Source organism: Panthera leo, chromosome D1 (assembly GCF_018350215.1).
Source record: "Panthera leo isolate Ple1 chromosome D1, P.leo_Ple1_pat1.1, whole genome shotgun sequence".
Lineage (NCBI taxonomy): Eukaryota > Metazoa > Chordata > Mammalia > Carnivora > Felidae > Panthera > Panthera leo.
Genome location: NC_056688.1, coordinates 1401222 through 1424834, shown reverse-complemented (window position 1 = coordinate 1424834; position 23613 = coordinate 1401222). Strand labels below are relative to the sequence as shown.

Genomic DNA, 23613 nt, shown 5'->3' with positions numbered 1-23613 from the left:
TGACTGAATCGTCACAGTTGAATCTTCCAGACCCCCACTTGCTAACACCAGGGCAAATATTCTGAGAGAGAGAGTGGGGCCCTGGCAACTGGAACGGGGAGAGTTGGGGAACGAGCTGGAAGAAGTGATGGGGAACGAGCTGGAAGAAGTGATGGGGAACTCACTCTCCCTTTCTACCCCTTCTTCTAAGTGCTTATCACTGGGTGCCATGCAAGTCTTCTGACTGACTATAAACCCTCTTTTGTGCAATGTGACGGACTTGATTAAAAACATAAACAACATAAACTTGATTAAAAACAAAACAAACAGAAGCTCAAACAAACCACAAAGGCTATCCCCACGCCTCTCTCCCTTGTTCTCCACGGCTCAGCTCTGTTCTCCCACGTGTGTTACACACATCGCGCCCAGGGGCTCCTAAAATACTTCTCATGTTCCACTGTAACTTCTTGCCTCAAATTTATCCCATATCAGGCTGCAACCTTCTTGAATTATTTACTACTCTAACCTACTCAAGGGCACAAGGATTGACATGAAGCAGGTGGTCAATACCAGATTGTTGAGTGAATGCAGAAATGGGTCCAAAGGAAATAATGCTGCAGCTTACAGTAGAGACTGGGAGTTGTCAGGCCACAGATCTGAGGGGGAAGGGCATTCCAAGGGCAGGGAACAGTATGAGGAATGGCATAGAGGTGTGAGAGGACATGCCACGCTTGGGGACTCGGAAGATGTTTGGTTAGAGTCCAGAAAACAGTAGGCCCTTTTGATGCACATTGTGGAGATCAATGTTTGAAGCATTCAACTTGTCAACTTATAATTAAGAGCCTGAGATTTTATTCAATATATGAAACAATTGAGTTAAAAGTTTCCACAGAGTTCATGTCTGGCTTTACCTTTTGTTTTCTAGGATTCATTCATTTACCATTCATTTGTTCATTCAATAATCATTTAATCACAGCATCAAACCCATTTTTTTTTAAACAAGCAAAACTTAAGCTGAAAAAGAAGGTGCTCAGCTAGGACACACAGCCTATTCCATTTCTTCAATCCCCCAGTGCACCCACACTATTTTGGTAAGTGTGCGGGGGAAGGAATGGCCTGTCCTCTGAAAGACATGATCAAGGGAGGTCATCTGGTTATCTGTTGTTGTATACAAATAAACACACTCTAGCCTGGGTGGCTCAGTCAGTTGGGCAGCCGACTTCGGCTCAGGTCATGATCTCACAGCTCGAAGGCTCGTGGGTTTGAGCCCCGCGTCGGGCTCTGTGCTGACAGCTCAGAGCCTGGAGCCTGCTTCCAATTCTGTGTCTCCCTCTCTCTCTGCCCCTCCCCTGCTCATTCTCTCTCTCTCTCTCTCTCTCAAAAATAAATAAACATTAAAAATAATAATAAAAAAATAAACACACTCTAAACCTTAGGAGCTTAAAACGACGATCCCTCATGGTTGTGTGGGTTGACTTGCAGCTCCCTACTGCTTGCTCAGGCTCACACGTGGTTCTACTCAGATGATTACTCGGGCTGGGGTCATTGCACGCGTCTTCCATAGCTTGTCCGGTGCCTGCCTGGAAGGGCGGAAGTTACCAGATCCCGCGCCTGCAGCCTCTCTGGCTGGGCTGGGCTCCCTCAGGGCATGTGACCTCAGCAAAGTCACATCTTGTACAAGGACGCTCAGGGCTCCAAAAGCAAGTGTTCTCAGACAAAAACCAAAGGCTACCAATCTCTTACGGCACTGCACCATTTCTGTGTTATTCTGATGGCCAGAGCCACCACGGAATTCATCCAGATTCAAGATCAAGGACACAGACCCGATCTCTCAAAGGCTGGGGTGGAGGAGAGCTGGAATGCTAAAAACTGAAGGCCATTGTTTATCTGCCACACAGATACTTAAGGATTCGTGCAAATTCGATCCCTGAAAAGTCAATAGAGCACACAGCTGTCTGGGGGAGAGTCTTTCCTGGAGCCTGGACTTGATAAGAGATAGATCAGTTGATACCTGAACCTGATTTGTAAATGATTGTATCAGTAAGCTTTCCTGAAAAGATTCGAGGGGCGGCATTGCGCTGTCATTAGCTAAACCACAGGCTTGCTTATGTAAGATACGTGACTCAAGGCACAGTTTATCTCTCTTGGAAGCATGTTATTTTGGAAAGTATTCCTTATTCCTAGTATCGCATTACACTTGTGGTGATGATGGTGACGATGAAGGAACACGTGACCACACGGCTGTTTCTTGGGCGAGGCTCCCAAAGTCATAAAGGAGATGATTCAATGCAGAGTCTGTAATGTGGATACAGCTGAAAGTGTTTTGTCTTTGTTTTGTCTCGCTGCAGAAACAATTTGTTTCAGGGTCACACCTCCTTTAAGGGGCTGAAATCCACCTTGGCCGATCTCACCCATCCCTTGAATCACTTCCAGATCTCAGTTTTCCCTTCTGTCATGTAAGGAGGTTTAACTGGGTTATTTTTTAACAGATGTCTTTCCATTCTAAAAAAAAAAAAAACATCAGTACTCACTGAGCAATGTATCTCAGTGTGACAGGAACTGATACATACACATCACACACATTAGTGAGCGGGACTCTCCCGAAAACCTTTTAGGGAGATATTATTATTCTTGTCTCTGTTCTCCTGCAAAGGAAGCAGGCTTCACAGGAAAATCCGCCAGCCACGTTCTGCATGCCCAGTAGAGAAGACAGTCAGGGTTCACACTCCTCTCTGCCTCTCACCAAAATCTTAATCCTTCCAGTTTATTTTTATTTGAGTACAGTTGTGCACTACTGATGGGAATGAACACTGGCGCAGCCACCGTGGTAAACAGTATGAAGGCTCCTCAAAAAGTTACAACTACAAACACCCTATGATCCAGGAATTACACTACTGGCTATTTACCCCAAAAGTACAAAAGCAGTAAGTAGGGTTACACGCACCCTACTGTTTACAGCAGCACCGTCAACAACAGCCAAACTGTGGAAGCAACCTGAGTGTCCATCGACTGATGAATGGATAAAGAAGATGCGGTGTATACGCAACGGAATATTACTTGGCCATCTTGCCGTCTGCAGCGACGTGGACGTAGCTAGAGAGGATGATGTTAAGTGAAATTAATCCTTTCCCTGTAAAGGGCTGCCTTCCATCCAACATCCCATGAACCCATGATCATGAAATTATTCAGATTTTCAGTGAAGCTACTTAAGGTCTCAATCACTTAAGGGTTGTATCAAACTTGTCCTGTGTTTTCACTACTTTAGTTTGTACTCTCTCTTTTGATGTCAGAGAGATGCTTTGTGAGCAACGCTTCACCTTTGTAATTCCTGATGATAGGGGAAATCTACCAGGGAAATAATAATTATCACAATTTCATCAGTACAACTGAGGGAGGATTCATTAATATAAGTTCGCTTTTAATAACCTGGAGGGAGAAGCGTTATAATTTCCTTGTTTATAACTGAGCATCATAGACGTTAAGAAGACGGTCTGTGTGCTCAGTTTACAAGGGATGGAGCTGGGATTCAAACCCCAGCCCGCTGACTCTCAGCTGGGCTTCATCAAACGTGCTGCTTGGAAGGTATCAAAGTGCCAGCTCCACCCTTACCCGTGCGTGACTGTCTTCAGACCCCAGGTTGTCACTCTAGGGAGCAAACCACGAAAACCAGAAGGAACACTGACTTAGAAATCCATTCATTCTGGTCCTAAATCTCAGGTATGTGTCACCCCAAGGAGGGTCATCTAAGTCCCAATTCCTTGTCACTTGTAGGTGTTTGGGGAGGGATTGTCCTCCCTCGTCATTGTACAGATATCCTCTAGGATCTTGGTAAAAAGCAACGCAGCATGAGCTGAAGTAACAGGTGAATTGCTGAGAGCTCTCTGCAGGACTGCGGCGCCCATGTGAGGGAAACCATGTGCCCTGATTTGGGAGACATTTCAACTTTCGAATATTGTGCTTTATGGTCTGCCTTTGCTCCTGCGGGCTTGACATCACGTGCCTCGATTAGGAGTACACTAGATGGATTCCCTCAAAGCGTAGACACTATCTGCCAGCATCATGCGTTGAGCAAATTCTGGGCCAAACACTCAACTTTATGCTGATTTAATGTGCTCCAAAGAGACTTGAACTTTCAGTCATCTGTGTGGGAGAACAAAAGTAAAACCAGTCAGTTCTCACTAGTCATAGAATACAAAGCATACTTCTAGGTCTGTGTCAATAAAATTAAATAATATAACATCATGGTTTGGTTGGAGGCCCTGTGAATCAATATTTAATAATGATCTATCTATCTATCTATCTACTTATCTATCCATCCAACTATCTTTCTATCTGTCTTCTCTCAGTAACTCATTCAAAAGCCAAGATGTCTGCATCATTCGCTGAGATGTACTTAGAGCTTGGTTGCCTGTTTTGTGTTCGAAAGACCTGGGTCGCAGACCCTCCCCAGCCAGGTGGTGGCTTTGCAACCTCAGGCCTGTCCCCTTAATTATTGTGAGGAGCTAGCTTCCTCATCTATCAGGTGGAACTAACGATATCCACCCTAAGTGCTCTATAGAAGTGTGGCGAAGACGAAGTTAAGCTCACGTTGTAAAAGGCACGAAGCTCTGCGGACGTACGTGTGGTACTTTTCATCCGGTGCGCATTTGACCAAGAGTTGACTAATTGACGAAAAGCAATAGATCAAACTAGTTGGCCTCATAGTAAATTAGGACAGAGGCATGAGTAACCTAGACAAATAAGACAACAATGCATCATGTGAAAATTCCTCTGTCCAAATTGAGGCAAATTCAGCAAAACAGAACATAATCTGTTTCATAATCAGAACCTGATTCACAGAAAAGGGATCTGAAGGCAGGAAATCAACACACATTAGGGAAGTCATAGTCTGGATTGCAGCATGACTAAGAGCCCACAGAGATGCCCCGGGCATCCCCATACATCTCAAACCTCCACGCGGGGGCAGACAAGTGAGGTCCTGGCTCGTCCCCGCCGAGGCTCTTCTTCAGAAGAGCCGCACCTGCCAGAGAAGGTCGGCTCGTGTGAGGGCGGCGCCCTCATCAAGGGTGTGCCCTAACTCGGAACACCTTCCGGATTATTTCATAAGGCACACCCGCGAGGAGACGTTTCTGGCCGCACACGAACAAAGCATGGAGACAGCGCGGAAGCAAAGTGACCTTCCCTCGAAACACCCACTCAGCAGCCACTCGCACTCTCACTGGCGTCTCTTAAAAAATTATTCCTCCCAAGGAGAGTAAAACACACTGAATCTCATCATCCAGGGAAGTGTTTTTGCAGATAATTGAACCTGTGAACTTCAGCTCCTTCGTCCAGTCCACACTTGCGGGTCCTCTCCGAAGGGCCCACGGCGGGAGTGACTGCAAACTGTCCTTGCAAAGGAACCAATAAGAGAACTGTGTGGGGGGAAGTGTGTCTCTGTCGATGTCCTGTTCGATCATAATCACAAGATTGTGAAGACAAAAGGAAAGATGAAAGGTTACCCCGCTTGAAGTCACGATTTTTGAAAGTTGAGCCCACCCGTTGCAAATCAAGAGGATGCGGCTCTTCTGGGTAGATGTGCATCAGCTAGCCTTTGTTTTTCTGGGGCTGCAAGGACCCTACAAAAGGGGGAGCCCTAAGGCGAACACCCTGGAGCAGCAGGAGGTGGGGGGCGTCGGAGGTCTTCCGCAGAGAAGGACAACCTAGGTGAGCATGCCCAGGCTTCCCCTGCTGCTGCTGCTCTGGGGCGTGGGGGTTCACGTCTTCACAGCACCTGCTGAAACACGAGAGCGAGATGACACGATGGTCCAGGTGAATGCTGATTCCCACACGCCATCCTCACGTTTTCCAAGGTCAAGGTCTAGAAGCTCAAGCAAGTCTGGGATTCATTCTGGGGTAACTACTTTCTCTGAAACAGATTCCCTCATAACAAAATGAAACATCTCTTTACACATCTGTAGACATTTCTTTGGAAGAGGGAAACAGAGAGAGAGAGAGAGTCCTGACTACCTTAACACTGACTTCACAGTGTTATTATTTATTGGTAAGCCTCATAAAGGCTATGAAATCATCACAGATGCAGAAAGGTTTTTTCCCCCCTCTTTGCCCGAAATCTTCAAGACAAAAGAACTTCTCTATCCCCACAGTGAAATCCTGAAGATTTTCAGGAAGTAAATGAGAAGGGTTTCACGTTTCGTGTTTCGATATTTGCCTCCTTATCAGAAATACCTACAAAAGTACGACAACTTGAAGACTGGAACCAACAAATCTGGAAAGCAGAGAAACAGCGGTTTAGTGGTTGAGAAGCTGAAGCAAATGCAGAAATTCTTTGGGCTGAAGGTGACTGGGCGGCCAGAGCTGAGACCCTGCACGTGATGCAGCAGGGCTGGTGTGGGGTGCCCGACGTGGCTCCCTATGTCCTCACTGAGGGGAACCCTCGATGGGAACACACACACCTGACCTACAGTTAATGAGAACGGGCACCAGAGCAAGGACTCTATTCCCCATCAGAGCCATGACAGAGGAGGTCTGACATGTCTCTGTTTTATTTTACGTGAAGGATTGAAAATTACACACCAGACCTGCCAAGAGCAGAGGTGGACTGTGCCCTTGACAAAGGTTTTCAACTCTGGAGTAATGCCTCCGTCCTGACCTTCACCAAGTTCTCTGAGGGTCAGGCAGACATAACACTATCCTTTGGGGAGGTAAGCCCTTCTTATCTCCCAAATCCATTCTGGACTTCACCTCCTGATGCTCGCAAGCCTTCTCCACTGGGCTAAGGATGTTCTGGAGGGGTGTTGATTTCATGGGCCAAAGAAAGGAAGCTTCAAAGATCAAGAATAGCTTTGGGGGGCACCTGGTGGCTCAGTCGGTTGAGCGTCCAACCTCGGCTCAGGTCATGATCTCACTGTCCATGAGTTCAAGCCCCGCATTGGGCTCTGTGCTGACAGCTTGGAGCCTGGAGCCTGTTTTGGATTCTGTGTCTCCCTCTCTCTCTGCCCCATCCCCACTCATACTCTGTCTCTCTCTGTCTCAAAAATAAATAATTGTTATTATTATTTTTTAAGAATAGCTTTGGGCTCTTTGTCACCGCCCTCACCTTCCCCAGGGAAGCCAGACATAACGGGGATCCGCCCCTGCTGTCCTGTTCTTCACAGATCATGGTGATAAGTCCGACTTTGGCAGAATCAGAAGCCCGCTTGCTCATGTGTTCCCACCAGGAAGGGGCATGGGAGGAGGTGTTCATTTTGATGAGGAAAAAACATGGACCGATGACTTCAGAAGTGAGTCCACAAATTCTTCCTATTTCCCCCTTTTATGGGTCAGTGTTTTTCTACAAGAATGCCTTTAGTCAAGTGGGCCAGCTTTGTGATCAGCCTTAAATACTTTAGTAAACATAAGCTTTTATTAAAACTATAATTGCTTAGAAAGCCAATGGGAACTCTTTGATCTCATTTATTTTTTTTAAATGTTTTATTTACTTTTAAGACAGAGAGAGACAGAGCATGAGTGGGGATGGGGCAGAGAGAGAAGGAGACACAGAATCTGAAGCAGGCTCTAGGCCCTGAGCTGTGAGCACAGAGCCAACACAGGGCTCGAACGCAGGAACAGTGAGATCATGACCTGAGCCAAAGTTGGACGCTTAACCAGCTGAGCCACCCAGGCACCCCTGGTCTCATTTATTTAAAATAAGGGAATATTATTTCTGCAAGTAATATCATTTTACCCACAAAAGTACGTTACTCTAAAAATGTTGCTGGGATGTTTTATTTATTTTTTTTTTTATTTATTTTTTTTTTCCAACATTTTTTATTTATTTTTGGGACAGAGAGAGACAGAGCATGAACGGGGGAGGGGCAGAGAGAGAGGGAGACACAGAATCGGAAACAGGCTCCAGGCTCCGAGCCATCAGCCCAGAGCCTGACGTGGGGCTCGAACTCACGGACCGCGAGATCGTGACCTGGCTGAAGTCGGACGCTTAACCGACTGCGCCACCCAGGCGCCCCGATGGGATGTTTTAAATCACACTGTCACAGATATTATTACATACCCAAATGGTTATTTTTGGTAAAGTGATTTGGGAGAATTTTTCTTGGTGCTTTCCTATGTTATCTAAATTTTCAGAAGTAGACATAGAAGATAATATAAGATTTAGGAGCAGAAAACAATAATACATTTCAATAGAATCCTATTATTCCTCTAGAATATAACACTTTCTACCTTATTTTATGATAGTTATTAATCAGTGGGATTTTTCTTTGTCAGTTGAGTTTCTTCCGGGAATTATACTAGTCCAATCTCAGAAATTCAGACTTTCCTCAGCCCACCTAAAATTATTAAGACATTCTTCTTTCTTTGACGAAACGTACACACACACGTATACCCCACACAGACATACCACCAGCTACACACCAAATCTGCACAAAGAAAGTCAAAAATAAAGCTTCTGAGGTTTGGATGTTTATATTTCCCTCTTGGGTTCCTCAAAAGTGCATTCCAGTAATTGCAAACATGTTCTGTTGGTCTTTTTAGACTACAACTTGTATTATGTGGCGGCATATGAGTTGGGCCATTCCCTTGGACTACTCCATAGTGATAACATTGGCTCTTTGATGTTCCCCAGATACATCTACTATGGTGATGCCCTGCTGTCTCCGAAGGACATCGATGCCATCCAGGCCATCTATGGTGAGCACAAAGTAAAAATGCTGGACAAACAATTAGGGGTCTAGATGTGGGTTTCAAATAAACAGCTTTCAGCTGCGTCCTTTAACAAAGAGCCTTCGTTCTGTGGGGCAACTGGATGGCTCAGTCAGTTGAGGATCTGACTCTTGATTGTGGCTCAGGTCATGATCTCAGGGTGGTGAGATCAAGCCCTGGGTTGGGCTCTGTGACGAGTGTAGAGCCTGCTTGGGATTCTCTCTCTCTCTCCGCCCCTCCCCTGCTTGCTCTTTCGCTCGCTCGCCCTCTGTCTCTCTAAAATAATAAAAATAGAGGCTTCATTCTAAATGTTTTTGTGTTAACATAATATGCCAACTTAATTTACTTCAGAACTTCTATTTCTTTTTTAGGACCTTCCAAAAATCCCATCCAGCCAAAAGAACCGCCAATCCCACAAGCCTGTGATAGCAAGTTAACATTTGATGCTGTCACCAAAATTCGTGCAGAATCATTCTTCTTTAAAAACATATAAAAAAGAAAGAAAAAAAGAGGGGCCCCTGGGTGGCTCAGTCAGTTAAGCATCGGACTTCAGCTCAGGTCATGATCTCACGGCTCATGGGTTTGAGCCCCACGTCGGGCTCTGTGCTGACAGCTCAGAGCCTGGAACCTGCTTTGGATTCTGTGTCTCCCTCTCTCTCTCTCAGCCCCTCTTCCACCCATGCTCGCTCTCTCTCTCTCTCTTTCTCTCTCAAAAATAAATAAACATTAAAATTTTTTAAAGAGAGAAAGAAAGAAAAAAAGAAAGAAAGAAAGAATTGAAGAAAGAAAGAAAAAAATCACCATTAATACTGATTTATGCTTTTAAGTTGTTCTGACATTTTTGTTGAACGGTCTCTGTTTCTTTAGCAATATATTTTAATTGGTCATTTTAATAGTAGTGCATTTGCATGAAGTGATTTATTCTTCGAAAATTTTTATCACAGATAAGGGGCACCTAGCTGGCTCAGCCAGAAGAGCATACGACTCTCGACCTCAGGGTTGTGAGTTTAAGCCCCACGCTGGGTGTAGAAATTACTTAAACAAAAATAGAAAGAAGAAAAACAAATTTTTATCATAGGTAAGTCATTCAATCACCAGAAAATTCATAAAGTCAAAGGTATTATAAGGCTTCCACTCCACACTGGCCCACAGGCAAACTTGTGGGTTAGGCAGACAGACAGATCACAGGCTTGTCAGTAATGGAGCTGGAACTCGTCTTCCAACTCCTTTCACCAACCCCTGAGATGTGAAACTCCTTTCACGTTTCTGCTGTCTGGGATGATAAACGTGTTAGTGAGTAGGAACAAATAGGTTCTTCCGAGAACACTGCTCAAATCAGATGTCTACACCGCGCTGAGGGCAATGTAGTCTAGGGCCCGAAAAGGAAGGTCCAGGGGATGTCAAGAGCTGAGAGGGACTGATGGGGGCCAGTGCCGACACTGCAGGGGGCTTGGTGGTGGGTCCAGGGACTGCGAGCAGCAGCTGGGCCTGCTAGGAGGCTAACGAGGAGGTTCTTTCCGGGACATGAGCCCTCTGGTCCTTCCCAAGGCTGGTGGCTCACTGTATGCTTCCATTTGGTGTCTATGGTCTTCAGAACACTCCCGTCAGCCCACGTAGGAGCCTGTGCTGAGCTGTCACCCTGGTCCCCAGGACGTGACACAAACGCGGCAAAACTCCCAACCGGAAAACCCTACAATGGAGAAGCTTGGTCGGAGCCTCTCACACCTTCTTTAGCCTCGTCGGTCGGCCTGTGTCATCTGCTGGCATGTAGGATCTCTGTGAGATGAGACATCCCGCACGCAGAGGGCCCAGCATGTGGGGGGCAGACTCGTGTCCAGGGAGAAGAGCTGGTCATCAACCCAGGCTGCCGCGCTGACAATCTTTTCCTCTCTTCTGAATCAGGTTCTTCCTACGCACAGGTGTCTTCTACGAAACAGTGGATCCCGATGTCATTTCTGACTTAGGTAACGGAGTAGACGCTGCTTATGAAGTTGCTAGAAGAGATGAAGTTTTATTTTTTAAAGGTAAAGCTTCCGGGGTTTTTTTTGGTTGATGGGCTTATGAGTTACATGTTTCATCAGGTTTTTGTTGGTTGTTGAAAATTAAGGGGGCCATTTCCATAAGTCAAGAATCTTGAAACAGATCTAACGTGTGTGGAGAAAACAGGAGGGTTTATATACACACGAGGTCTCACGCTGCCTTCTTGTGAGGAGGTCGCGTGTTTGTGCTCATACTGCGGCATCATGACTGATGCGCTGATGTGCTGGAGATGTTAAGCGAGCACATACCAAGTCCTTTGCCAGGAGCTGAGAGGGGTCTCTCGGGGAGACGCCATGGCCGCAGGACCCCTGTGCATCTGGGGAAGCCAGCCGCCTGCACCCCGGACAAATGCCTGGCTCGGGGACACCACACTTGGGAATAAAACCCTGTATCCACCTCTCGTGAATGAGTGTCTGCGGGAAAGCCTGACTACTGTCCTCAGAGCCCTGGGCACAGTGTTTTCATGCTTGGTTTTTCTGTTGACAGGTGGTAAATACTGGGCCATCAAGGGGCACCGGGCACTGTATGGCTATCCCAGGGACATCTACAGCTCCTTTGGCTTCCCCCAAAGGGTGAAGAAAATCGATGCTGCCGTTCACGAGGAGGAGACTGGGATGACGTACTTCTTTGTTGCCAGCGAGCATTGGCGGCAAAGACAGGCAGATCACTCAGCGGAAGGAGTTGCCTTTTTAAAAATCATTCTCAAACCCTGCAGAACCTCCATCCTCCCTTGGTGAATGGACGCAGCTAGACCAAGAGTCACTCGGAAGCCTCTCTGTTATCGTCACGCCATGTCTGTCCTTGCGAGGCAAGGGACCTATAGGATGGAGTTGAAAAGGACGATAGAAAGCGGGAACAGAAAGGAACCTTCTTTCCCACGGTAGTTCTCCTTGATAGGGCAGACAATGGAGTCTGAGATAAAGTTTGAATCAGATTTTAGGGTTGATGCTGCTCTAGTCTGTTCCAGTCTCCCATAACCCTATTGAACTGGGACCCTTGCCAGTTGAAACCTATTATTTCCATGCTGGCAATGCACCCACTCACAACTGTCTACAGCGGTGGTTTTCTACAAAATGAAAATGAAGGCAGCCCCCACCTCTCAGATTTATTGTGAAGAGTTAAGGAAGCAGTATACTTAAACCACTCAGAACAGTGACTTGATACTTAATGCTGAGTATTACTTATTGTTATTAATCACACATTCTGAAATTTCTAATATATTTTTTTTTTACCGGGTATGATGAAAACACGCAGTCCATGGATGTGGGTTTTCCCAAAGAGATAACTCAAGACTTTCCCGGAATTGGCAAAAAAGTTGATGCTGTCTTCCAAGATGGAGGTAAAGATGTCTCCCTTTCGTGGCCATAGAAATGACAAATGTACTGTTCCTTAGATATGAAAGCAAATTGCCTGTGTGGAAATGGATATTTTTTTTCAAGAGTTCATGTGTAAAATCACCATCTATTTGTCTCATAGGATCGTTACCTTTCATTTTCTTCCTAAGATTTCTATTTCTTTCGTGGAAAAAGGCAGTACAAATTTGATCCTAAAACCAAGCAAATTTTGACTGTCCTGAAAACCAACAGCTGGTTCCACTGCAGAAGTAAATGATGATTGACTATCACAAAGGAGAAAAGAAAAAATACCCCTGATGAGCCCAGGGGAGGTGTTTCCCTGAGGACCCAGATATTTCAGTATTTTATTCTTGTCTCTCGGTGATACTGAGGCACAGGCATATGAGTACAATCTGATTTAACCTCGATCTGGAGATAGTCTGGGTTAACGAGATTGTACTCCTTCACGAACTTCCACACCGTAGCTTGACCTGAGTGCTGAGGGTCTCATGGCTGTAGCTCATCCCTAGGTTTACCTACAGAAAAGCTTTTTGTCAATATTCTATGATATTTTAAGTAATTATGCTTCTCAAGATAACACCTTCTCACATGTTGTGTCTGTAAGGCTAGGCAAGTTCACCATGAAGTTTGTGGGAGGACAGGATGTACAGAGTTTCAAGCACATTCCTTTCTCATGGCGGAGGCATCACCTGAGGGGAAGGGGCTGGTTATTGACCCACCTCTCTGGTTTTGATTATAAACTAAGCCTTAGGTCAAATAATGGAAGGGATTGGGACTGCCTGGCTGGCTCAGTCGGTAGAGCATGTGACTCTTGATCTCGGGGTGGGGAGTTCAAGCCCCACATTGGGCATAGAACTTACTTAGAAATATATATATATAAAGAAAAGAAAGAATAAAAATGAGCAGCTTTTTAATAAATAATCACAGTGGAAGGGATTTACTGAGCTTTGGCTGGGGGTCCCGGAGGGAGCCCTGGATTCGGTAGGTTTATGTATATTCCCTCAGCCCTATTGAGGTGACTTCTCTCCAATTTCTCAGTGACAAAGTCCAGAGCCTGAAGCCAGCACATAGCCTCAAATTTACTGCAGAAACATGAGCGGGCTGCTTAGACTTCTCCGCTATCATCCTAGCTATCTTCATCAGGTTAGGAGCTGGTCCCCGAACAGTAGCCTGAGGGCTCTTGTCCTCCAGGGAGTGTTCCGTGCAGAGCACTCTGAGTGGGTCACATTATGCAGATACACTTTGCAGAGGCTAGTGATTGCTGCTGAAAAACAATCGAGACCGTGCAAATCCTCTCTTCTGCTCTTACAACTGATTTCTCTTAGGTTTCCTGATGCTGCTCTGTGCTCAAGGTGCCTCGATTTTATAGTGAACTATTTGTATAATGTTTGTGGTTGAGTATTTTCTTTTTCTGTTTACCAAGATAATAAATGCATGCTCAGTAATTCTGGGCAAGATGGCAAGCCGCCTGCGGGCTCCTTCCTGTGAATCAAAGGCGCAGAAGTAAGGGGAGGCCGGTGAATCCTAGAATAGACGCAAGCGGGGAGAAAGCCTGAGCGGCATGGGAAGAGGAAACAGCACCGCGATGGGTGAGGGACAGCTGCCTCCTTGCGGGGGCGGGATTGTGGAAGCGGGTTCTACTGCTGCCCCTTCTCTCACGCGTTGCTGTGGACCCCACATAGGCACGGCAGGCCTGGAAGGGGCAGGACGAGCGAGAGACGAGGGGTGAGGTCAGGGCAGTGACCCTATTTCACGCTCAGCGAAGGCTCAGGTCCCTACAAGGCCCTCCAAGCCTGCTCTCTCTGCACCTGGTTGTCTAGCGTTCTCCCTCTTGGTTGCTGCATTCCAGCTGCACTGGCTTCTTTGTTATTTGTGGAGCGTGTGACATGTATTCGGACCTCAGTGCCTTTTCACCACGATTCCCCCAAATACTTGCATAGTTGAGTCCTTCACGTCTCCTGCAACTCTGCTCAAATGTCCTTCTCAGGGGGCCATCGCTGGCTGCCTCTGTCACTAGTACAGTGTGCACCACCCCTCCACAGAGACGCGGAGTCCTGACTGTCCTACACCACTCTACAGTGGTCACCTTCTAGCATATTCTGTAATTCAGTCTCTCCTTACATCTGGTGTTTACTGCCTGTCTGCCCTCTACAAAGCAGGCTCGTGAGGACAGGGGCCATTGTTAGTTTCTGTTTGATGTTTGTCATTGTTATAATTCGGGAGCCAAGGAGGTACTCGCAAAAAATTAACAAATTAATACAGAATTGAGGCGGGATGCCAGCGGAGCCGGGACGCCAGTAACAAGGTGTGGGGTCAGCTTGACCAGCTCCTGAAGGACCCGGCTCCCCGTCCCCCCAGCCCGGACACGGCAGCGGCTCCCAGAAATGCTCGGAGCCGGACACAGAATTTCTGAGCGGTTCCTGGTGGGGCGGGACCCACTGATGAGGATGAGAAAAATGAGAACAGTGGAGTGCGGACTGTCTTACCAAACATCTGCCCCAAGCTGCTTCCATTCTATCTTGGTCCAGCTCGCAGAGAACACGCCAGGACCCAGGCCTTAAAACCATCCACAGGGTCCAGGGAGACTGACAGTTTTGTGGAAATACGAGATCACAGGGGAAATGTGTGTTTCTAATACCTACATCTGACCAAGGACTTGGACCCAGTAGAGATAAAAAGTTCCTACAAAGCAATAATAAAATGACAACCCAAGTAAAAATACACAGAAGTCTTTTTTTTTTTAATTTACATCATTATTGCCTATAGTGCAATAATGATTTCAGGAATCGAATCCAGTGATTCATCACTTACATATGACACTGAGTGCTCATCCCGACAAGTGTCCTCCTTAATGCCCTTTGCCCATTTAGCCCATCCCCCACCCACAACCCCTCCAGCAACCCTCAGTTTGTTCTCTGTATTTAAGAGTCTCTTATGTTTTGTCCCCTCCTTGTTTTTATATTATTTTTGCTCCCTTCCCTTATGTTCATGTGTTTTGTATCTTAAATTCCTCATATGAATGAAGTCCTATGATATTCGTCTTTCTCTGACTAATCTCACTTAGCATAATCCCCTCTAGTTCCATCCACGTTGTTGCAAATGGCAAGATTTCATTCTTTTTGATTGCCGAGTAATACTCCATTGTATATATAGACCACATCTTCTTTATCCATTCATCAGTCGATGGACATTTGGGCTCTTTCCATACTTTAGCTATTGTCGATAGTGATGCTATAAACATTGGGGTGCATGTGCCCCTTCAGAACAGCACATGTTTATCCTTTGGATAAATACCTAGTGGTGCAATTACTGGGTCATAGGGTAGTTCTATTTTTAGTTTTTTGAGGAACTTCCATACTGTTTTCCAGAGTGGCTGCACCAGTTTGCATTCCCACCAGCAGTGCAAAAAAGGTCCTCTTTCTCTGCATCCTCGCCAACATCTGTTGTTGCCTGAGTTGTTAATGTTAGCCACTCACATCTAATGTTAGGTGCGAGGTGGTTTCGATTTGTACTTCCCTGATGATGAGTGATGTTGAGCATCTTTTCATGTGTCTGTTTGCCGTCTGGATGTCTTCTTTGGAAAAGTGTCTATTCATGTCTTTTGCCCATTTCTTCATTGGATTATTTGTTTTTGGGTGTTGAGTTTGATAAGTTCTTTATAGATTTTGGATACTAACCCTTTATCTGATATGTCATTTACAAATACCTTCTCCCATTCCGTTGGTTGCCTTTTAGTTTTGCTGAGTGTTTCCTTCACCATGCAGAAGCTTTTTATCTTGATGAGGTCCCAATAGTTCATTTTTGCTTTTGTTTCCCTTGCCTCCAGAGACATGTCGTGTAAGAAGTTGCTGCAGCCAAGGTCAAAGAGGTTTTTGTCTGCTTTCTCCTCTAGGATTTTAATGGCTTCCTGTCTTACCTTTAGTTCTTTCATCCATTTTGAGTTTGTTTTTGAAAAATACACAGAAGTCTTAATCAAATCAAACTCTTCATAAAGGAAGACATATAAATGGCCAATAAACACATAAAAAAGTACTTAACATCATTAGTTATCAAGAAAATAAAATTCTTATAAGGCATTACTACAAAACCACTAAACTTATTGATATGAATGACTGAATACACTCAATGAGGAGCTAGAATATCTATACCTTTCCTACGATATGGAAGTCACTCACAAAGTTAAATATTTACCTACCTTATGACCTCTTCAATATATTTTCCCGGGATAAATGAAAACACAAACCTACAAGAAGCTTGCTTGGGAAGGCTCGTAGAAGCTTATGCATGTAGCCCAAATCTGGAAAGAGTATATTCACATGGTACAATACCATAAAAAAGGAGTATAAATGATCTACGAGTATACACCACCACACAGATGAAGCTAAAAACTATTATTCCAGGCAAAGACTACATATGCTTGGTTCCATTTGGATGACCTTATTGATTAGGAAAAGTAATCTGTAGGGAAAGAAATAAGAACAGTGGTTGAGTCTAGGGAAGGATTCAGATCGGGTGAGAAAGGCCATAGAGATCTTTCTAGGGCGATGGAAATGTTCTAGTTCTTCATGGGGGGGTGGGTTACATGGGCAAGTACATTTGTAAAATTCACTGAATTATGCACTTAAGACTTGTATCCTTCACTGTATGTCAGTATCTCAAAAATATTTAAACCAAAAAGAAACTAACAGAAAAAAGAAGTCTTAATCATTAGATAACTACTAAAATAATTAGAAATAGTGATTTACAAATCTTCCCCCAAACACTGGCCCAGATAGTTCTATGGATTTTTTTGTGCAAAAATTCATTTCAAGGAACAGATGGCTCCAATATTACATGAACTCTTTCAGAGAAAACAGTGTGTATTCTACTATTACACACAGCAAATATGGACACACTTCACTCATTGTCCTATTAAATAAATGCAAATAAGACAAAATGGCCTACATCATTGATGCTTATTCCACATAGTCTTGGATACCTGGCTGACAATTAGGACAAGGAAAAAAAAACAAGAAAAAAAATAACATGAGTTATAAGGATCAAAAGGGAAGAGTCCAAATTACCATTATTAGCAGGTCATTTGATCACTTCCACAGAAAAGCCAAAAGAGGGGCGCGTGGGTGGCTTGGTCGGTTAAGCGTCCGACTTTGGCTCAGGTCATGATCTCACGGTCCGTGAGTTCGAGCCCCGCGTCGGACTCTGTGCTGACAGCTCAGAGCCTGGAGCCTGTTTCAGATTCTGTGTCTCCTTCTCTCTCTGCCCCTCCTCTGTTCATGCTCTGTCTCTCTCTGTCTCAAAAATAAATAAACGTTAAAAAAAAATTAAAAAAAAAGAAAAGAAAAGAAAAGCCCAAAAGATCAAAACTCCTCAGACAGGTCAGACCTTTCAGTGTTCCCAAATATAACATCAACGCATCAAAATCACTTATGCTCCTACACATTCACAATAAACAAGTAGATAAAATATAGAAAATAAAATACTGATAGCTACAGGAAAATCTATAAATCTAGGAAGTAATCTAGCAAAAACAGAGTAAGACCTCAATAAATAAAATTTTCAGACCCCTATTAAAGATAAAACAAGAAAAGCTAAAAAAAAAGAGAGAGAGAGAGAGAGAGAAAGAAAAGAAAAAAAAAAAGCTGATGACCTACTACTCCAAAGATGACCAATTTTCCCCAACTTAATTTGTAAGTGTAATGAAACTTCAATTAAATCCCAACGGGATTCTTTAGGAAACTTGAAAAACTGATTTTGAAGTGTTTACAAAGAAATAAAAGCAAAGACAGAGAGAGTCCCTCCCGCCAGACATGTTACAAAACCACTGCGTCGCCAGGCACAGAATGGATACAGAAGCAGAGATAGAAGGAAGCTAACAGAACCAAATATGAGTCCAGAAACACATCCTTGGTGTGACAGAGGTAGCGTCACTAACTCGAAGGAAAACAACGGATTATTATACGATGCCCTGGAGAAGACTGCATGGAATCCAGGAAAAAACCCAGATGCGTTAGATCTCTCCTCAGGTGTTCATGATTTATACATTTCACCACGTGTTTCCGGTCCTCTCCTGCTGGACACAGGGAAGGGTTACACGTTCCAGCCCATTTGCAGTGTTTTGGGGTCAGATCACTAGTTCTGGACAGTGAATTGGCAGTGTCCACCAATGGCGGACGTGTGAGACGAACCTCTGTTGCTTCGAGAGACATTAAAGAATTCAGGGCTTGGGGCGCCTGGGTGGCGCAGTCGGTTGAGCGGCCGACTTCAGCCAGGTCACGATCTCACGGTCCGTGAGTTCGAGCCCCGCGTCAGGCTCTGGGCTGATGGCTCAGAGCCTGGAGCCTGTTTCCGATTCTGTGTCTCCCTCTTTCTCTGTCCCTCCCCCGTTCATGCTCTGTCTCTCTCTGTCCCAAAAATAAATAATAAAAAAAAAAAAAAAAAAAAAAAAAAAAAAAAAAAGAATTCAGGGCTTCTAATCCTAGAATAATTTAGCCTATCCTCTCTGATATAAACCACGTACAAAATTAAACTTCAAATGGATTTAAAATCTCAACGTGAAAGACAAAACTCTAAAAATAATTGTAAAAAGGATAGGCAATTTTTGCCACCTTAACATGGGGAAGAAGGTCTCCAACAACACCAAAAACGCTGAAGCTCTATGGGGTGGGGCTGATAGGTTCGACCACATCAAAATTTCGACCGTATACCCGGGTAGCCAAGAGCAGGTAAAGGCATATCCAACTGTGCAATCAGAAAAATAGGAAATGTAGACAGGTTGTAGATTTCTACCCATCGAAATGGCAGAAATTGGAAGTTCTGGTAATCCTAAGGGCTCGTACAAACATGGGGGGTGGGGGAAAGATGTTCATTCTAGCTGGTGGCACCACTCTGCCTGAACCCCAGTGATTCCACTGCTGGGTGTTCATTCCGATCACCGTCCGCAGGAGAATTGTCAGAGGGTGACCGTTAGAGCAGGGTCGGTGACAACAGGGAGCTGGCCGCGGCCTGGGGACCTTTGCTGGGAGCTGACCAGGGGGATGGGACACATCCCCGCACGCGATCGAAATATCAGAATACCACACAGCGGTGGGGGGCCGCACACCAAACAGCACCAGACCAGCAGGGACTGACTCGAAGGCCAAGTGTGAGAATGAAGAGCCAAGGCCAGTGCCATTTATAAAAATAGAGAGTTTACACACAAAACGGGGCCATATGCTTTTCAAGAGATACGTGCAAATTTACATGAACCTTTGGAAGGAAACTGGGAGGATATATATTAAATACATTAGGTATTTGGTTTTTGTTCGGTGGCAAATCCTTTTTTAAGTTTGTATTTAAATTCCAGTTAGGGGGCGCCTGGGTGGCGCAGTCGGTTAAGCGTCCGACTTCAGCCAGGTCACGATCTCGCGGTCCGTGAGTTCGAGCCCCGCGTCAGGCTCTGGGCCGATGGCTCGGAGCCTGGAGCCTGTTTCCGATTCTGTGTCTCCCTCTCTCTCTGACCCTCCCCCGTTCATGCTCTGTCTCTCTCTGTCCCAAAAATAAAATAAAATAAAAAACGTTGAAAAAAAAAAAAAAAAAAAAAATTCCAGTTAGTTAACACAGTGTAATACTGGTTTCGGGTGCACAGAACGAGACTCAACACTCTGCACGTCACCCGGTGCCCGTCACAGCAAGTGCCCCCTTAATCCCCATCACCTGTTCCCCCATCCCCCCCCACCTCCCCTCTGGTGACCATAAGTCTGTTCTCTATAGTTAAGAGTCTGGGTCTCAGCTGGCTCTCTGTTTCTTTTATTTCCTTCCATTTGCTTGCCTGTTTTGTTTCTTAAATTCTGCGTACGAGTGAAATCACGTGGTATCTGTCTTTCTCCAACTGACTGGCTTCACTTAGAATAATCCTCTCTAGCTCCATCCACATTGCTGCAAATGACATTTCATTCTTCTTTTTTTTCCTTTTTTTTTTTTTTTTTTTTTTTAGGTAGGCTTTACTCCCAACAGAGCCCGACATGGGGCCCGTCCCGGGGCTGGAACCCACAACCCTAAGATGAAGACCTGAGGTGAGATCAAGAGTCGGGTGCTCAACTGTCTGAGCCACCCAGATGCCCTAACTTCATTCTTCTTTATATCTGAGTAATATTCCATGGGGGGGGGGGGGGGCGTGTTTTAGGTGTGGTGTGGGTAAAGAAGAAAACAGTGATAAAAATAATAAAAGGAGTAACATAGACTAGTGAGGATAGTACGGCCTGAGGAGGAGAAAAAAAACAGAAAATAAGAAAATGGAAAAAATGGAAAAGAGAGGGGAAGAGGAGAAAGAAAAATTGAAAGAAAACTTTAAAAGCCCTAAACATTCCAAAAATAAATCATTTATAACGTTACCACCCAATGTTAAGCACCGTGAATATTTTGGCTCATAAACTTGTACTATTTTGATGCTTACGTTTTTCTTTATGAATATGAAAACACATTGTACCCAGGTTTCTATCGCCTGGATTTTCCTCCTAGCAAATGTCATGATATCAAGTAGCCTCTATATCATATTAAGTGAAAAAAGTCCTTACTGACCACCTACTATGTGGATGCTGCTTTATGCGCTTCGGCGGCATTGGCAACATAGCGAGAGCTGTCTTCATGGGGTTCACACTTCTGCTCAGGGAAGACAGACACAGAGTCAACGTAATTTAAAAAGAAAGCCTGTAGGAGGATGATACACGTTAAGGGGGAGCACGCAGGACGAGGGAAGGAAGAGTGTTGGGCACGGGGGTCCGCCGATCCCCGTAGCGTCGCAAGCAATAGGGTGAGCACTCACAGACCAGGTGTCCCTTGAGGGGAGACTCGGAGCACAGGAACGGGGCACTGATCGCCTGGGGGAGCTTGCTTGGCACAGGTCACCAGCCAGGGGGGACGCCCCAGGAGGGGACAGGCACCCCGGTGCACGTGAGAGCCGCGTGGCAGCGTGGCTCCGGCTGAGCGAGGAAGCCAGGCGTGGGAACTGAGGCAGCAGACGGGCCGAGCGGACAGGTCACCGTGGGCCGGTGTGAGGACTTTGACTTGGAACCCGGACGCCAGGAGCCAGGAGCACGCTGACCAAAGCAGTGCACGCTCACTGCTGCCGGAACACACGCCGCGAGGCACCAAGAATACAAGCAGGAAGCCGGGTGTCCGGGCACGAGATGACTGCGGTTCAGACCATGGTGGCAGCAGGGGACACACGTGACAGAAGGCACTTGTAGGTGTCCTGTTCTCCTCACAGACATCTCTTTTCTCGCAGGTTCTACTGGGCCCTGTCCTATTGGTGGTAGGTAGTTACTAAGCCTTCAACTGTTATTTGACGGACAAAATGTTTTCCTTTTACCATTTCCAAAGCAAATTGTGACTCACTGGGCCTCTGGGGACCTGCATATGAGGTCCACCTGTGAACCAGCATCCACTGCATTCGCTGAGCTGCTCTTGGTGAGAAAGCTGCGTGGCTTGGCAGCTGGGGGGACAGCCTGTGTGCCGGCCACCCCGTCACCCGGAGACCTGGCCCGGCAGCTGGGGGGGACAGCCTGTGTGAAGCACGTTCAGGCACTGAGTGCTGGCCACTGCGTGACCACGTGTGGCCTCTCAGTGACCTTGTACAACTGCTACCTGCAGCGTGACATCAAGAAGATGCTCTTCAGTCCCCGAGGGACAAAACTGCTTCGGGACTCCGTGGCTGCTCCGTGAATTCCCTGCTCTGTGTTCTCACCCACAACAAACTGCGTTTGAACGAGCTCTGGCTGAGTCCCTAGTGCCCAGTCGTCCAGCTACCCTGCCTTGTTCAGAGCCTGGCCCGTCCTCCCCAAATGAGATGGTGGCGGTCTGTGCTTACGTTCCCATTCAGGGGCTGCCCGAGTGGACTCTGGGCGCCCTCTCCTGGCCTCGCACGGGCGTGACCAGCTCCAGCCACACCAGGGGGTACTGGTGTCCGGCATCCAGGTTTCCATGGCTTCCACGAGCCCAGCTCCGGGGTGTCTGGCATTTTACACTGGATACACCGGAGTCCTGGAAGCTTCTCCCGTAACTCATGGCAAGCTCCCGTATGTGCCACGAACACACAGAAAACTCCCTGTGTGGAGAGAACAACGCGATGACAGCCGTCACCTCTGGCGGAGGCTTAGGAGGATCACACTGATCTGTCGTGCTTAGGAGTGTTTGAAATTGCTTTTCACAGAAACGTGTGTGGTCCTGTATTACTAGAATATTTTCAACGATTTTTTGTGAGTCCTGTGAACTTCAGTTTATGACCTGCTTTCCATCCGCTGCCTCTAGGACGCACGGCTGTCCTGGGAGATCGTCTCTCACACGACTGACAGAAAACGGTCACTCTCGCTCCGGGTGCCGGGCGGTGGGCTGAGCGCCTCCCGTCACACCTGCACCTGCCTGGAGTCTTTACAGCGTTCCGGCCAGGGGGGCACCACTGAGGAGACCCAGGCTTCGGGATGGGACCCCGCGGCAATAAGTGGCTCATCAGGGATGTGAAACCGAGGCGCAGAGACTGAGGAACCTGTCCAAGGTCAGGTGAATGGAGGTGGGGGGTGGCGAAAGGTCAAACCCAGGCCTCCAGACCTTGGCCCCACCTGCAAAAGAGAGACTGGCCGCCTGTGAGGACACCAGGCTCTTCAGTTCGGGCTCCACCCCCTTGCCCTAGGCAATCACACTCGCAGAACTGGGGAGAAGGAAGAGCCAGAAGGTCCCCGTGGGGAAGGTCCCCATGGTGACCTCAGTACACCATTTAAACAATCCTGAGATGACAGGTCAACTCTGGTCCGTGACTTCGCTGAGCTCCAACAGAAATAGCTTCGGAGGGGGCGTTATAAAACCAAACCTGGGCCCCCAACTCCATTTACCTGTTAGCTGGGTGACCTTGAATCACTCGCTTAACCTGTTTACATGAAAGTGACTTTGCAAAGGCTCTGAGGACAACCCCTGACCTATAACGGGTGTCCAGTAGACATTTACGTGGCACAGTCTTCCTATCCAAAGTCAAACTGAGGACCGGGGTGGATGCAGGTGGTCCTGGGATTTTAGGACATAATCTCCTCAAACCCCAGGCCAACCCACAGATCCTCAGGCGCAATCACCCCACACAGTTACTAACCGCCTCCCGCTGAAAATGTTCCCTTTGAAAATGATGGCCTGCGGGAGGCGGACAAGAGCCCCCAAACGCCCGAATTCCAGGATGCCTAATCCCTGAAATCTGTGAACACGTTTGCTTACGTGGCTGAGCAGACTTTACAGGTGTGAATAAGGTTGAGGACCTTGACGTGGGGGAACCGCCTGGGTTATCCAGGTGGCCTCAATCCAATCGCGCAAATCCTTAAAGTGGAGAAACCCTTGCTGGTCGGGGCAGGAGGTGAGGCAGGGAGAAGAGGTGGGGAGAAGCAGGCTGGCTGGCTTTGCAGCCGCAGCAAGGGGCCACGGCCAGTGCAGGCCGCCCTGGAAGCTGGGAACATCTCCTCTGGAGCCTCCAGAAGGGACCGGAGCCCTGCTCACAGTTGGGTTGTAGTCCGGAGAGGCCCCCAGC

At 46.5% G+C, this 23613-nt stretch overlaps 1 protein-coding gene across 1 annotated transcript; it reads left to right on the top strand.

Annotated features, from left to right (window-relative positions):
• The first annotated feature begins 5691 nt into the window (after nucleotides 1–5691).
• LOC122200248 (interstitial collagenase-like) lies at nucleotides 5692–21773 on the top strand. The gene is given in 13 exon segments (XM_042905723.1): nucleotides 5692–5790; nucleotides 6202–6331; nucleotides 6334–6443; nucleotides 6537–6687; nucleotides 7137–7262; nucleotides 8512–8667; nucleotides 9051–9165; nucleotides 10579–10703; nucleotides 11206–11367; nucleotides 11954–12058; nucleotides 12224–12322; nucleotides 21337–21363; nucleotides 21490–21773. Coding segments are annotated over 13 exon segments (1689 nt in total).
• The last annotated feature ends 1840 nt before the right edge of the window (nucleotides 21774–23613 follow it).